Below are 15213 nucleotides of genomic sequence, written 5' to 3'. Positions count from 1 at the left end.
CTATTTCTTTGTGTTGATTGCTGAAGAAGCCTTTTTTTTTAATCTCTCCTTGCTATTCTTTGGAACTCTGCATTCAAATGGGTATATCTTTCCTTTTCTCCTTTGCCTTTACTTTCTCTTCTTCTCTAAGCTATTTGTAAGGCCTCCTCAGACAACCATTTGGCCTTTTTGCGTTTCTTTTTCTTGGGGATTGTCTTGATCACTGCCTCCTGTACAATGTCATGAACCTCCGTCCATACTTCTTCAAGCACTCTGTCTAGCAGATCTAATTCCTTGAATCTATTTGTCACTTCCACTGTATAATTGTAAGGGATTTGATTTAGGTCATATCTGAATGGTCTAGTGATTTTCCCTATTTTTTAAAAATTTAAGTCTGAATTTGGCAGTAAGGAGTTCATGATCTGAGCCACAGTCAGCTCCCGGTCTTGTTTTTGCTGACTGTATAGATTCCCCATCTTTGGATGTGAAGAATGTAATCAAGCTGATTTTGGGATTGACTGTCTGGTGATGTCCATGTGTAGAATCTTCTCTTGTGTTGTTGGAAGAGGGTGTTTGCTATGACCAGTGCATTCTCTTGACAAAAGTCTGTTAGCCTTTGCCCTGCTTCATTTTGTACTCCAAGGCCACGTTTGCCTGTTACTCCAGGTATCTCTTGACTTCCTACTTTTGCATTCCAGTCCCCTGTAATGAAAATGACATCTTTTTTGGATGTTCGTTTTAGAAGGTCTTGTAGGTCTTCGTAAAACTGTTCAACTTCAGCTTCTTCAGCATTACTGGTCAGGGCATAGACTAGGATTGCTCTGATATTGAATGGCTTGCCTTGGAAATGAACAGAGATCATTCTGTTGTTTTTGAGACTGCATCCAAGTTCTGCATTTCACACTCTTTTGTTTATTACTATGGCTACTCCATTTCTTCTAAGGGATTCAATAGTGAATAGAATGTCATCTGAGTTAAATTCACCCATTCTGGTCCATTATAGTTCACTGATTCCTAAAATGTCGATGTTCACTCTTGCCATCTCCTGTTTGACCGCTTCCAATTTGCCTTGATTCATGGACCTAACATTCCAGGTTCCTATGCAATATTGCTCTTTACAACATCGGACTTTACTTCCATCACCAGTCACATCCACAACTGGGTGTTGTTTTTACTTTGGCTCCACCCCTTCATTCTTTCTGGAGTTCCTTCTCCACTGATCTCCAATAGCATATTGGATACCTACCGACCTGGGGAGATCATCTTTCAGTGTCCTATCTTTTTGCCTTTTCATACTGTTCATGGAGTTCTCAAGGCAAGAATACTGAAGTGGTTTGCCATTCCTTTCTCCAGTGGACTGTGTTTTGTCAGAACTCTCCACCATTATCCATCTGTCTTGGGTGGCCCTACATGGCATGGCTCATCGTCTCATTGAGTTAAACAGTTTGTGGTCCATGTGATCAAGACTGGGGAAACAGACTCTTGGAGGGCACAAACAAAACCTTGTGTACACCAGGACCAGTCCATCTTGGGTGGCCCTACACGGTACCCTCTTCATTCTTTCTGGAGTTATTTCTCCACTGATCTCCAGTAGCATACTGGGCAATATGCTACTGTGGTACAATACAACAATAGAGTGTTGAATTGTTCAGTCGCTAAGTCATGGCTGATTCTTTGTGACCCCAAAGACAGCAGTACACCAGACTTTCCTGTCCTTCACTATCTCCCAGAGTTTGCTCAGTTTCATGCCCACTGAGTCAGTGATGCTATCTAACCATCTCATCCTCTGTTGCCCACTTCTCCTCCTACCTTCCATCTTTCCCAGCATCAGGGTCTTTTCCCATGCGTTGACTCTTTGCATCAGGTGGCCAAAGTATTGCAGTTTCAGCATCAGTCCTTCCAATGAATATTCAGGGTTGATTTCCTTTAGGATTGACTAGTTTGATCTCCTTGTAATCCAGGGGACTCTCAAGAGTCTTCTCCAGCACCACAGTTCAAAAGCATCAGTTCTTTGGTGCTCAGCCTTCTTTATGGCCACCTCTCACATCCATACATATCTACCGGAAAAACCACAGCTTTAACTATATGGACCTTTGTTGGCAAAGTAATGTCTCTGCTTTGTAATACGTTGTCTAGGTTTGTCATAGTTTTCCTTCCGAGGAGCAAGTGTCTTTTAATTTCATGACTTCAGTCACCATCTGCAGTGATTTTGGAGCCCAAGAAAGTAAAATCTGTCAATGTTTCCACTGTTTCTGTTTCTATTTGCTATTAAGTGATTGGACTGGATGCCATGATCTTACTTTTTAAATGTTGAGTTTTAAGCCCTCTTTTCCACTCTCCTCTATGGCCTTCATCAAGAGGCTCTTTCTTTCCTCTTCAATTTCTGCCATTTATCATCTGTATATCTGAGATTCTGAGGTTATAGATATTACTCTTGGCAATCTGTTTTTTAGTCATGGCAATCTTGATTCCAACTTGTGATTCCCCCAGTCTGGCATTTTGCATAATGTAGTCTGCATAGATGTTAAATTAGCAGAGTGACAGTATACAGCCTTGACGTACTCTTTTCCCAGCTTGGAACTAGTCCGTTGCTCCATGTCCGGTTCTAACTGTTTCTTCTTGACCTGCATACAGGTTTCTTAGGAGACAGGAAAGGTGGTCTGGTTTTCCCATCTCTTTAAGATTTTCCACAGTTTATTGTGATCCCAACAGTCAAAGGCTTTAATATAGTGAGTGAAGCAGAAGTAGATGTTTTTCTGGAATTCCTTTGCTTTCTCTGTGACCCAGTGAATGCTGGCAGTTTGGTCTCTGGTTCCTTTGCCTTTTCTAAATCCAGCTTGTACGTCTGGAAGTTCATGGTTCACGTACTGCTAAAGGTGGTGTGCAAACGCAAGAGACCCAGCAGACACGGGTTTGTTCCCTGGGTCAGGAAGATCCCCTATAGGAGGGCATGGGAATCCACTCCAGTATTTTTGCCTGGAGAATCCTGTGGACAGAGGAGCCTGGCAGTCTAAAGTCCATGGGGTCACAGAGTCAGACATGACAGAAATGACTTCACATGCATGCAAAGCCTAGCTTTATCTGCGTAGAATCTCTAATGTAGTGTTGAATAGAAGTAGTCAGGGTAGATATCCTTGTGTTCCTGATTTTAGAGAGAAAGCATTCAATCTTTCACTATTAAGTATAATGACAGCTATGGGTTTGTTTTCTTTTTTTAAGATGTCCTTTACCAGACTGAGGAAATTCCTTTCTACCTGTATTGTGTGAGTGTTTTTAATCATGAAATGGAGAAGGGAATGGCAGTCCACTGCAGTGTTCTTGCCTGGAGAATCCCATGGATGGAGGGGCCTGGTGGGCTGCAGTCCATGGGGTCACACAGCCGGACACAAGTGAAGCGACTTAGCACAGCACAATCACGAAAACGTGTTGGATTTTCTCAAATGCCTTTTCCACTTTTGTTGAGGCAGTCATGTGGTTTTTGTCCTTTATTCTATTACCATGAACTTATTACATTCACTGACTTTTGGATGTTTAGTAGGCCTTGCATTCATGCAGTGAATCTCACGTGATCTTGATGTATAATTCTCTTTATATGTTGCCACATTCAGTTTACTAGTATTTTGTTCAGAATTTTTGTATCAATATTCATAAGGGATGTTGATATGCAGTTTTTGTTTTCTTTTGATATCTTTGTCTTGTTTGACTGTTAACTGATCTTGTTGAATTAAGAAGTGTTCCTGTTTCTGTTTTTTTGGGAGATTTTGTGAAGAATTGGTACTAATTCTTCTTTAAATACTTGGTAGCATTCATGAGGTCTGAGCTATTAAAAGTTATTAATTCTGTTTCTTTAGTTGTTACAGGTCTATTCACATATTCTTTTTCTTCTTGAGTCAGTTTCACAAGTTTGTGTCTTTCTATGAGTTTTCCCATTTCATATAAATTATCTAATTTGTTGGCTTATAGTTGTTCACAGTATTTCCTTATAACTCCTCTCCATGTAATTTTTAAGAATAAAAATTCATTGTTGCCCTTAAAAATGCTATGAAGAATTTTTTAATGATGTGGGAAAATGGTCTTGATATACTATTAAGCAAAAAAAAAGCAAACCGTAGAAGTATATTTACAGTTTTTATGGTTGCATTATGAGAGTTTGTTACAAAATACTAGTAAAATGAATGTGGCAACATATAAAAAGAATTATATATCAAGATCAAGTGAGATTCACTGCATGAATGCAAGACCTACTAAACATCCAATGCTTTAAGCCAAAGGAACCGACCATCATCCACTGAACACCTTTGAGAAACATAGAAGTCCCCGTTCCTGCCCATACGATGATTCTGAGCTCTGTAACACCTGCTTCTTTCTGGAGCCTTGAATACTACTTCATATTCCCTCTTCACATCAAATCATGTCATTGCTTTTAACCTACTCAGCTCAACTCCAGGGATTACTTTACAGATTGCTGCTTCCAGGCCATGGCAATGTCAGTGTGACTTAATAACCTGATTTCATAGTTTTCCTGGTTCAGTCGCTTATTTGAGTCTTTGCCCGTCTCCAACTTCTTTGTTTTAAATCAAGTTTGATGTCCTTTTATTTCTTTAAATTGAAGTATGATTAACATGTAAGAATTTTTTTTCCTTGTGATGATGGACTTTAAAAAAATATTATATGATCCTTTAAAAATATTGTATTTATTTCTTTATTTTTAGCTGGTTCTTTGTTGCTTCACGCAGGCTTTCTCTAGTTGCACAGAGCGGGCTCCTCTCTAGTTGTGGTGCACATGCCTTGTGTGGTGGTTTTCCCTGATGCAATGCACGGGCTCTCGAGCGCACTGGCCTCAGTGGCTGTGGTGTATGGGCTTAGTTGCCCCTCGCATGTGGAATTTTTCCAGAGCAGAGATTGAACCCACATCCTCTGCATTGGCAGGTAGATTCTTAGCCACTGGATCACCAGGGAAGTCCATAATGAGGACTTTTAAGATCTACTTTCTGAGCAACTTTCAAATATGCAATTACTAACTATACACAATTGCTACCTATAAAGACACAATTACTAACTATAGTCACCATGCTGTACATTACATCCCAGTAACTTACTTACTTTGTATATGGAAGTCTGTACAGAGTTTGTAAAGAGTTCTTGATATATTCTGCATATTAGATCCTTATCAGTGACATGATTTACAAATATTTTCTCTCGTTCAGTGCATTATCTTTTTACTTTCTTGATAGTGTCGTCTGATTCCACATCTGTTTTTAAGGTTAAGTATTTGTTGATTTAGATAACCTTTACACTTTAATTAAAAGTATTACTTCATGGGCTGTGATTGACTCCTTGCTATGAAATAGTGATTTTTGAATTTAATGCACTTGTGAATATCATCTGTGTTTTCCTTTGCTGGTAACTGTTAAGTAAGAAAGAAACTACCTCAAACAGATACTTTGCCCAGAAATAAATATTAATAGAAAAGGAATCTTGAGTAAAGTTGTTGAATTTTCTGTTTTCCTCCCCTATGGCAGAATGCCTCAGTAAATACTTTGAAATGTACTTTATTCCAGAAAATAGTTTTCTGTTAGTGATATCCCATTATACTGAATACTTCCTATCTCTCTGATATTCTGTTTTTTTTTGTTTTTTTAATTTAAAGACAAAACAAGCTGTGCTTTGTTCCCCTCTGGGATTGAAACAGTGAAGAGGATACGTATGGCCAAGACACACATAGCAACTGTGATGGCAGATGTGAAAATTGAGGCTACGCCTCACTTTTGTTTTAATGCAGTCTAAAGACAAATATTTTTGGTGGAGGAAGAATGAAGTCATGGAGAAAGGGAGAAGTAGATACATGAAGCAAAAAGCAGTTTTAAAAACTGAACCCAGTTTGAATCATACAAAAATTTATGATATTCCATTGAATTTATCTTTCATAGCTGATGATATGTTTAACTTTATGCATATTCTTTATGTCTTTTCTTTCTAAGCTTATAGTGGCTGTTGAACAAGAAGAAATTCCCAGACTTCAGGCCCTGTATGAGAGAGGCCTGCAGAATGGTGTCCAGGGCCTGAGGCTGATCCAGCAGGAGGACATAAAAAAGAAGGAGCCATATTGTAGGGTAAGTGATTCACTAACCCCACACACATGCTCACAGGGATATTTTCAGTTGGGGCTCAGTCCCTGTGACATGGAGGCTGGGGGTGAGCCTATAGGAAGCAGGAATCATAGAAACAGATAATCTTGTCACAGGCACATTGAGGTGACAGACACAGGAGGGCGTTGCCACAAACTCTGGATGCTCATCTCTTCTTCCCTATGAGAAACTACCAGGTCCAAAGAACACATGCAAAGGCAAGAGAGGTCTGAGGCCCTGTGACGTGTTGGGAAAGCGCTGAGCGGCGAGGTGTGGTTGGGTCGTAGGGTGTGTAGTGGGAGATAACAGATGGGATTGGAAAGGCAGAAGTAGCCCACACAAAGGGCCTGCTATTCATGCTGATACTTTGAAGTGTATCCAGTAGACATGGGTAGCCACTGAAAATTTTTGAGGATGGTGGCTGCAGTATCTGGTCTGCTTCAGGAGGGTGTGAAGGGTGGGTTATAGAGTATCTGGCTTAAAACATGCTATGGAGAAAACCAGATCTTTATTTGTGATGGAGACTTGACTATATATATATATAATAATCACTCTGCATATCAACTTTCCTTGATAGCCTTTTAGAGGCTACTGTCCAATTCCCACTCCACTGACTGTCACAGTGAATTGCTATATCTCCTGTGTTCCATTCCTCAGGGTTTTGTTTTTTTAAAGTTTTTATTGCAATATAGTAGATTTACAGTGTTGTGTTAGTTTCAGGCATACATCAAAGTGGATTAGTTATACATGTACACATATCTACTCTTTTTTAGGTTCTTTTCCCCATAGGCCATTACAGAGTGTTGAGTGGAGTTCCCTGTGCTATACAGTAGGTCCTATTGTTGTTGTTTAGTCACTAAGTCATGTCTGACTCTTTTGCAGCCCCATGGACTGTAGCCCACCAGGCTCCTCTGTCCATGGAATTTTCCCAGCAACTATACTGGAATGGGTGGCCATTTCCTTCTGCAGGGGATCTTCCCAAAATATGTGTGTGTATATATATACAATAAAATAGATAAAAGTACATATATGTATATAGCCCAAATTGTGCATGTATATATGTATAGTATATACACAACAATAGTATATGTGTATATATATATATGCAATATGTAAAAATAGGTAACTAATAAGGACCTACGGAGAAGGCAATGGCACCCCACTCCAGTACTCTTGCCTGGAAAATCCCATGGACGGAGGAGCCTGGTGGGCTGCAGTCCATGGGGTCAATAAGAGTCGGACACAACTGAGCAACTTCACTTTCACTTTTCACTTTCATGCGTTGTAGAAGGAAATGGCAACCCACTCCAGTGTTCTTGCCTGGAGAATCCCACGGACGGGGGAGCCTAGTGGGCTGCCGTCTCTGGGGTCACACAGAGTCGGACACGACTGAAACTACTTAGCAGCAGCAGCAGCAGCAGCAATAAGGACCTATGGGCTTCCCCAGTGGCTCAGCGGGAAAGAATCCTCCTGCAGTACAGGAGACGTGGGTTTGATCCCTGGGTCAGGAAGATCCCCTGGAGGAGGGCATGGCAACACCCTCCAGTATTCTGGTTGGGAAAATCCTGTGGAGAGAGGAGACTGGTGGGCCACTGTCCATGGGGTTGCAAAAGAGTTGAACATGACTGAAGCAACTAACCACCACCATGTATCTATTTTGTCTATTTTATTTATTTATATCTTACAACCCACTCCAGTATTCTTGCCTGGAGAATCCCACGGACTGAGGAGCCTGGTGGGCTGCAGTCCATGGGTTCACAAAGAGTCAGACACGACTGAGTGACTTTACTTACTTACTTATATATATATATATTTTAATATATACAGTAGTGTGTATATATCAATCCCGATTTATCCACCCCCACTTACCCACTGGTAACCATAGGTTTGCTTTCTGCATCTGTCCCCAGTGTTTTAATGACATTATACAATATTTGGACTCTGGGTGCCTATCTTAGTGAGTATGACCTTGAACTCACTGTCAGGTGATGCTTATCAAAAGCTCGCTTTAGAGAAACACTGGTTAAAGAAGAGAGCCTAGATGATCATTCATTCTTCTACGTCTCTCCAGACCACCAGACTGTGGTACAGCTATACTGTAGTGTTTTTCCCTCCCCACCCACTCCTTGACCCCAGATTACTCTCCTTGAGTTGTGTTTTGGTGTTTTGGCATCAGCCTATGGAGAAAATCACTGTGTCACTCACTAAGGCCTCTACTGTAAGAAGATAGGTTCACTGTTGAATAGCATCTTTTTGAGAACACTCAGGAGAAATTTCTCTCAGACCCCAGTTTTAAGTCTTAATTTTTCCTTCCTGAGCAGTTTCTGTCTATGGACACCATAACTGATTGCATTGTCCTGTTTACCTTGATCCCAAACAGGACACATTTGTGCCCCATTCTTGCCAAGTAGCTAAAGCCTTAAGCATACATTTTCATTTTTATGCACTAATTTCACTCTTTGTTTCATCTTGTCTTTTCATCTTTGTTTTCTGTATGCTCTTATTTTTTGGAACTTGTTATTGAATCCTAGCATATCAGTACATTCAAAATCATCAACTTGATGAATTTTCATGAAATGTAATCAGCATCCAGATCAACAAACAGAACATTACCTGCTTCATTTTGTTTGTTTAATTCACTTATTGATTCTAACAGTTTATCTATGAATTCTTTTTTATTTTTTGGCCATTTTGCACAGCACATAGGATCTTAGTTCCTCAACCAGGGGTAGAACCTGTGCCCCCTGTGGTGAAAGCATGGATTCTTAACCACTGGACTGCTATGGAAGTCCTAATTCTTCTTCTGTATTTTATATATACAATCATATTGTCTGCAAATAATAGCTTCCAGTCCATATACTTGTCTGGTTTAAAATTTAATGCTAGTATATATTGTTTTGTATGTATTTTTGTTTGTTTTTACAAGCTGCTTCAAATCCTTTTACACAAAGACAATATAGAATTAATTTTTCTTAAGTTATCTTTAGTTGTGCAGTTAAGGTTGGATCAAAATATTTTATTTTCTTAAGTAGTATAAAGTTCCCAAGAGATTGGTAGTACCTAGAAATCCAGATAGCATTGAATGAGTTCTTCTTGCAGAGAAGGTCATAGCATCTTCGACTCTGGCATACTTCACCTCTCTCTCCCTTCAGACTCAGAATGGTAAGAGTGTTTTCCTTGTGGGAACAGATCTTCTCCCTTTTCCTCTCTCCATATAGTTCTTATTTCTCTGAGATGATGAATGAATGAATGATTTTTTAATAAAAAGACACATTCATTGAATATCTGATTTTGTCTATTTTCTTCCGGCTTTGAGCAAATGCTACATGGGTCTTAAGCCAGGATCAGCAAACTGTGGCTTGTGTGGGCCAGGCCCACGACCTGTTGTTAATGACCTACTAAGCTGTTTTAAATGGTTGAGAAAAATTAAAAGAATAATATTTTGTGACAGTGAAAATTATATGAAACAAAATTTCTGTGTCACACAAATAAATTTTTATTGGCATACAACCATACTTAATCATTTATGTGTTGTCTTTGGCTGCTTTTGTGCCAAACAGCCAACTTGAGTAGTTGGAACCTTAAGCTTCACGTGGACAAAAATATTTACTATCTGGCCCTTTACAGAAAAAATTACCAGCTCCTGATCTAAACAGTAGGGAGCCACTGAAGGATTTTGGCAGGAAAATGATATGCAAACTGTGTTAATTAAGGAAAAGTTAATCAAACTCTGGTGCATAGGATGAAACTGGTTGTGGGAGAGAGGGGAGCCTTGAAGTGGGAGGTCAGAACCATTTATATATTTATTTTTGGAAGCGCCTTTACTCCCTATGACACCACCGACACTACCTATTATAGTTATTTTTAGAATCAGTTCAGTTCAGTCACTCAGTTGTGTCCAACTCTGCGACCCCATGGACTGCAGCATGTGAGGCTTCCCTGTCCATCACCAACTCCCAGAGCTTCCTCAAACTCATGTCCATTGAGTTGGTGATGCCAGTCAACCGTCTCATCCTCTGTTGTCCCTATTTTTAGAAAACCTGATTCCTTTCTGCTGGGCTTCCCTGGTGGCTCAGATGGTGAAGAATCTGCATGCGATACAGGAGACCCGGGTTTGATCCCTGGGTCAGGAAGATCCCCTAGAGAAGGAAATGGAAACCCACTCCAGTACTTTGCCTGGAGAATTTCATGGACAGAGGAGCCTGGCAGGCTAAAATCCATGGGGTCTGAAAGAGTGGGACACAACTGAGTAACTAACATTACTACTACTGTATATATCATAGGTCAGTAATTTCTAGACTTAAGGCAGTTTTGACATACTATTCTTTATCTCACTGTAGTTTCTCTTGTTTTTTCCCCATAAAATGGGATTTGACATAAGATGAGCAGCAGTTTGTGGTGGCTGAGAAGTCAGACAGACATAAATTTAAATCTCATGTCTGCCTATTTAACAGCTGTTTACCTTAAGTTAAAATTTTTCTAAACCTCAGACTCCTTGTTTGTAAAATGGAGGTTGTTCTGAGAATTAAATACAATAATACATGTAAAGCATCCAGGATATGTTAATCCTCAAGAAGTGATGGTTGTTATTTTGTGCTTTATGTGAGCAGTAATTCTGGTGAATTAAAATTGATTTTTTGAGATACCTGGGTACTTTTGGAGAAGGCAATGGCACCCCACTCCAGTACTCTTGCCTGGAAAATCCCATGGACAGAGGAGCCTGGTAGACTGCAGTCCATGGGGTTGCTAAGAGTCGGACATGACTGAGCGACTTCACTTTCACTTTTCACTTTCATGCATTGGAGAAGGAAATGGCAACCCACTCCAGTATTCTTGCCTGGAGAATCCCAGGGACGGGGGAGCCTGGTGGGCTGGCACCTATGGGGTCGCACAGAGTCGGACACAACTGAAGCGACTTAGCAGCAGGTACTTTTCGTGACATCTGATAAGATAACTTTTTAATGTTCTTTTTCTCCTGGTTTACATTTTCCCTTTTCCCTAATACTTTGCTTGCAACTCATTATTTTATTCTGTTTATTTCCTTTAAGCCATGTCAATCCCTCTGTAGAATAAAATAGGCTATTTCAAAACATTGTTGAGAGATCCTAGGATATCTTCAAACTAGGGTTGTGAGTAACTCATATAAAAGCTCGTTTTAGTCAGTTGGGGCTGCTGCAACAAAGTGTGTGCTCAGTCGTGTCTGACTGTTTGCAACCCTATAGACTGTAGCCCACCAGCCTCCTCTGTTCATGGAGTTTTCCAGGCAAGAACTCTGGAGTGGGTTGCCAATTCCTACTCCAGGGGACTTCCCGACCCAGGGATTCAGCCCTCTTCTCTGTGTCTCTTATGTTGGCAGGTGGATTCTTTACCACTAGTGCCATCTGGAAAGGGGACCAGTTAGCTTATAAGTTTCAGGTATTTATTTCTCATAGTTCTAGAGGTTAGAAGTCTGAGATCAAGGCTCTGAAAGATTTGATGTCTGATGAGGACCCACTTCCTGGTTCATAGACCATCTTCTAGCTGTGTTCTCACAATACTTAATGGGTGAGGGAGCTCTCTGGAGTCTCTTTTATAAAGCCACTAATCCCGTTCATGAAGGCTCCATCCTTATTACCTAATTGCTTCCCAAATACCCCATCTCTACATACTGTCCCATTGGTCATTAGGTTTCAGTCTGAATTTTGGAGGCCCACAGACATTCAGTCTATAGCAGAACTGGTGGTATATACTAATGCCATACTTAAAAAAATATTAGTATGAAAGGGATTAGGGAGCTATACACATATGGGGGCAGGAAATATTCAGTTCAGTTCAGTTCATTCGCTCAGTTGTGTCCAGTTCAGTTCATTCACTCAGTTGTGTCCAACTCTTTGTGACCCCCTTGAATGGCAGCATGCCAGGCCTCCCTGTCCATCACCAACTCCCGGAGTTCACTCAAACTCACGTCCATCGAGTCAGTGATGCCATCCTATACGGGAAATCTCTCTTCCTTCTGCTCAGTTTTCCTGTGAACCTAAAACTGCTCTAAAAAATCAAATCTACTAAAAAAATGAAATTAAACTTGCTTCCCACCTCTTATCTATACAGTGCTTTACAAGAATTATTGAGTGCTTCCTGACTATAAAACAGCCAAACCTGTTTCTGTTTTATTGTTTTGTGTGATTTTGATAGTGTTTGGTTGTGAAACTAAGATGTCAGAATCTCACTGATCTACATCAAGTATTACCTGGCATTTGAGAATAAAACAATTTATAACCTCCCCCAGAGAGGCATGCTAATTTTTAACATGTGGTTCTGTCTTTTACGGGCTATAAAGAAACTGCTTCAGACTTCAAGATTAGTGTAAAAAAAAAAAAAAAAGATATATGAGCCCCTGACCCCACTGTGGATTTGGTCATGATGTAAAAACAATATTAACTCTGGAGTTTGGGAAACAAAGTTTTTGATTTCATGATGATACTGAAATCTTGGGGATTTGGAAGATTCCAGCTAGTCAGCTGAAACAACAATCATCTGTTGTGTGTCTGATAACTTTAGAAATTGGAAAAATAAAATAAAAAAAGAAGGACCCATTGTTCTTTTTTTTTTTTTTTTTTGAATTTTTTTTTACCCATTGTTCTTTATATCATGCCTTACTGTTCAAAACAAAGCAAAACAGCATTTTGTACATCATAAAGATTAGGGATGAGTCTAGATATTGTTCTGTGTACCTGACCATGTGATCCTCACATTTCTCAGAATGAGGTAGATGAAGTATGTATATATAGATAATCAAGTTAATTTGACCAACATTTTCTTCTTTACTGTGTGCCCAGCACTACAATGGGTACTGCAGATGTGAAGGCAAGACATTGCCATGATCCTGAAAGAAGTGAAGAGTGTAGCAGAAGATAGTTTTAATAGAGTGATAAGTATTATCACTATACTACTGATACTCTGTCTTGTACCAAGATAAGGGAGAGCTTTTAGTTTAATCCGAGAGTCTAGAAAAGTCTTCTCAGAGGTGAGCCCTCCGCTTGAAAGATGAATAAGTAGTGTAACTTCTAAGAGAGGTGTATGTTACCCTTCCCTGAGGCCTCTGCAGTAGTGATCAACTTTATAGAAGGCCACATTATGGTTATCAATGTCTAGACATTTTTAGGGGTGGCAATGTATAGTGGAAAGTATACTTCAGTTTTTCATAAAGGTGTCTTGAGTAAATGTCTCCCTTTTCCCCCAAATTCACGACCACTACCAGGAATGGGTGGCAGAATTTCCATGGTATAGGGTCTCGTCTCTTTCTTCCAGGCCCTCCAGAAAGAAATAGTTTGTCAGGGGAACTCTGAAAGGGTTTCGTGTATGAGATCTCTTTAAGAAGAAAATCAAGTGCCCCTAGTGGGCGTATCTGAGAAAGTTTGAAACTGCATCTGTAAACTTTGAAGGATGGCTCTTGACAGTGCTCTCTATCTTGACTGCTTCCTCTGACCTTAGCTGTGCTGATCCAGCTGCCTTACTTTAACGCTATTGGTCAATCACATATTCCTCTAGCCTCCTGACTGACTTCCAACTCTTAGCTTTCCCTGACCCACTTGCCTGGTTCTTTTCCAACCACCTGACCTGCCATGATATCAGATTTCAAGCTCTGACCTGGTGACCTGGTCAGCGCACATGCAGTCTCCTGGCTTGCAGACAGCCAGCCTGTCCCCTAACCCCATCCTAGGCCAGAGTGTCAGCAGCTTGGCAGCAGTGATTTGTTCCACCTTCCCTCTCATCCACATTCAGGCAAGGCACACCAGCATCTCATGGGGAGGGTCAGAGTCAAGACCAGAAAGGGAAGGAAGAAGGAAACCTGTTAGGAAGCGTAAAATTTGGTATATGTTTAAAGATAGCCCTCAAAAGTTCATTCAGTCAGTAAATATTTGAGTGCCTTCTGTGTGTGTCAGGCATGTGCTGGATTAGAGGAGTAGAAGATGAATAAGAAGGATATTTGAGATGATAAAAAAAGATTGATACGAAGCACTTGTACACATGTTATTTTATCCCTCTGTTATCATACTTATCACATAGTTTTATGCTATATAAGAAAGTTTTTGTGACTAAACTCTTAGTATTATCTTAAATTAGCTTCCAAGGTTATTGTATCCCAAATACTATTTGTAGGTTGAAGTTGAATTCTACTTATTGGACCTGTGAATTTAGGAATTTCAGGCAATAGAAGTTCTAGTGTAAAATCTTACATGTTTCTACTGTGTTGAAACAGAAGGAATGATTTCCTGTTCTTGGCAAATGCTCTCAAATTCTGGAAGCAAGACTGTCAGGAGAATGATGAATTTTGCCACATGTTAGGTTCAGCTTGTGAAAGAGCCTGAGATTGTGAGCCTTCACTTTTAGTACCATCTGACCATTTGGAAACATTGGTCAGGGTTTCCTGACCAATGTGGCAAAATCAAAAGCTTTTAAAGGCCAGACAGGTAAATGCACTGGGCTAGGGTGGAGCAGTGAATTCAGATGAGATATTTAATATTATCAGATGTCATTTTAAAACTGTAACAGCAGTGCAGTGCTGCCCAGGAGGATGGCAGCACTTAAGTCACATTCAACTTCTGGGCTTTAGTTATCCTGGGAACCAGTCTGCCCTCTTAGGGGAAATTCATTGAGAGAACTGATGTACTCTTCTATACAAAAAGGCAACAGAAAATGGTGCGATTTCCAAGCACTCACCAAAATGTAGTCAGTATTTAGTGTGTGAAATTCTACTCATATCTTTTTCTTCACAATTAGAAAAGGCCTATGCACATTGAATACTTATTCTGAAAAATTAAATATGTATGGTTGTAGATCATTCATTTATAAACATGTTTTGAGTGGCAACTGACACACACATACACACATACTCCAACATAGCAATTAAATACCCAGGCTATTAATTTCTCCATATTACCTGAAAAGAAAGTCTGAATGAACCACTAAAATCTCCATTCAGTAGTTGCAGTCTTGAAGATAGATTCTGCAGCAAATCAGATCAATACTCTGATAACATTGTGAACAACTCTGGGCTCTCATTGAGTGTGCATGACAGATAATATACTACTGGGAAAATCTTAGCACAGCTTATAGAAAGGAATTG

At 40.0% G+C, this 15213-nt stretch overlaps 1 protein-coding gene across 1 annotated transcript in view; it reads left to right on the top strand.

The window, feature by feature from the left end:
• Positions 1–15213, top strand: part of L2HGDH (L-2-hydroxyglutarate dehydrogenase) — a 49265-nt gene that overhangs the window by 11774 nt on the left and 22278 nt on the right. Inside the window, exon 4 of the mRNA XM_052646929.1 lies at positions 5961–6092. Coding sequence (XP_052502889.1) covers positions 5961–6092 — 132 coding nt within the window. The remainder of the gene's footprint in view (positions 1–5960; positions 6093–15213) is intronic.

Source organism: Budorcas taxicolor, chromosome 10, assembly GCF_023091745.1.
Source record: "Budorcas taxicolor isolate Tak-1 chromosome 10, Takin1.1, whole genome shotgun sequence".
Classification (NCBI taxonomy): Eukaryota; Metazoa; Chordata; class Mammalia; order Artiodactyla; family Bovidae; genus Budorcas; species Budorcas taxicolor.
The sequence above is the reverse complement of the archived record's forward strand: the minus strand, read 5'-3'. Positions and strand labels throughout refer to the sequence as shown.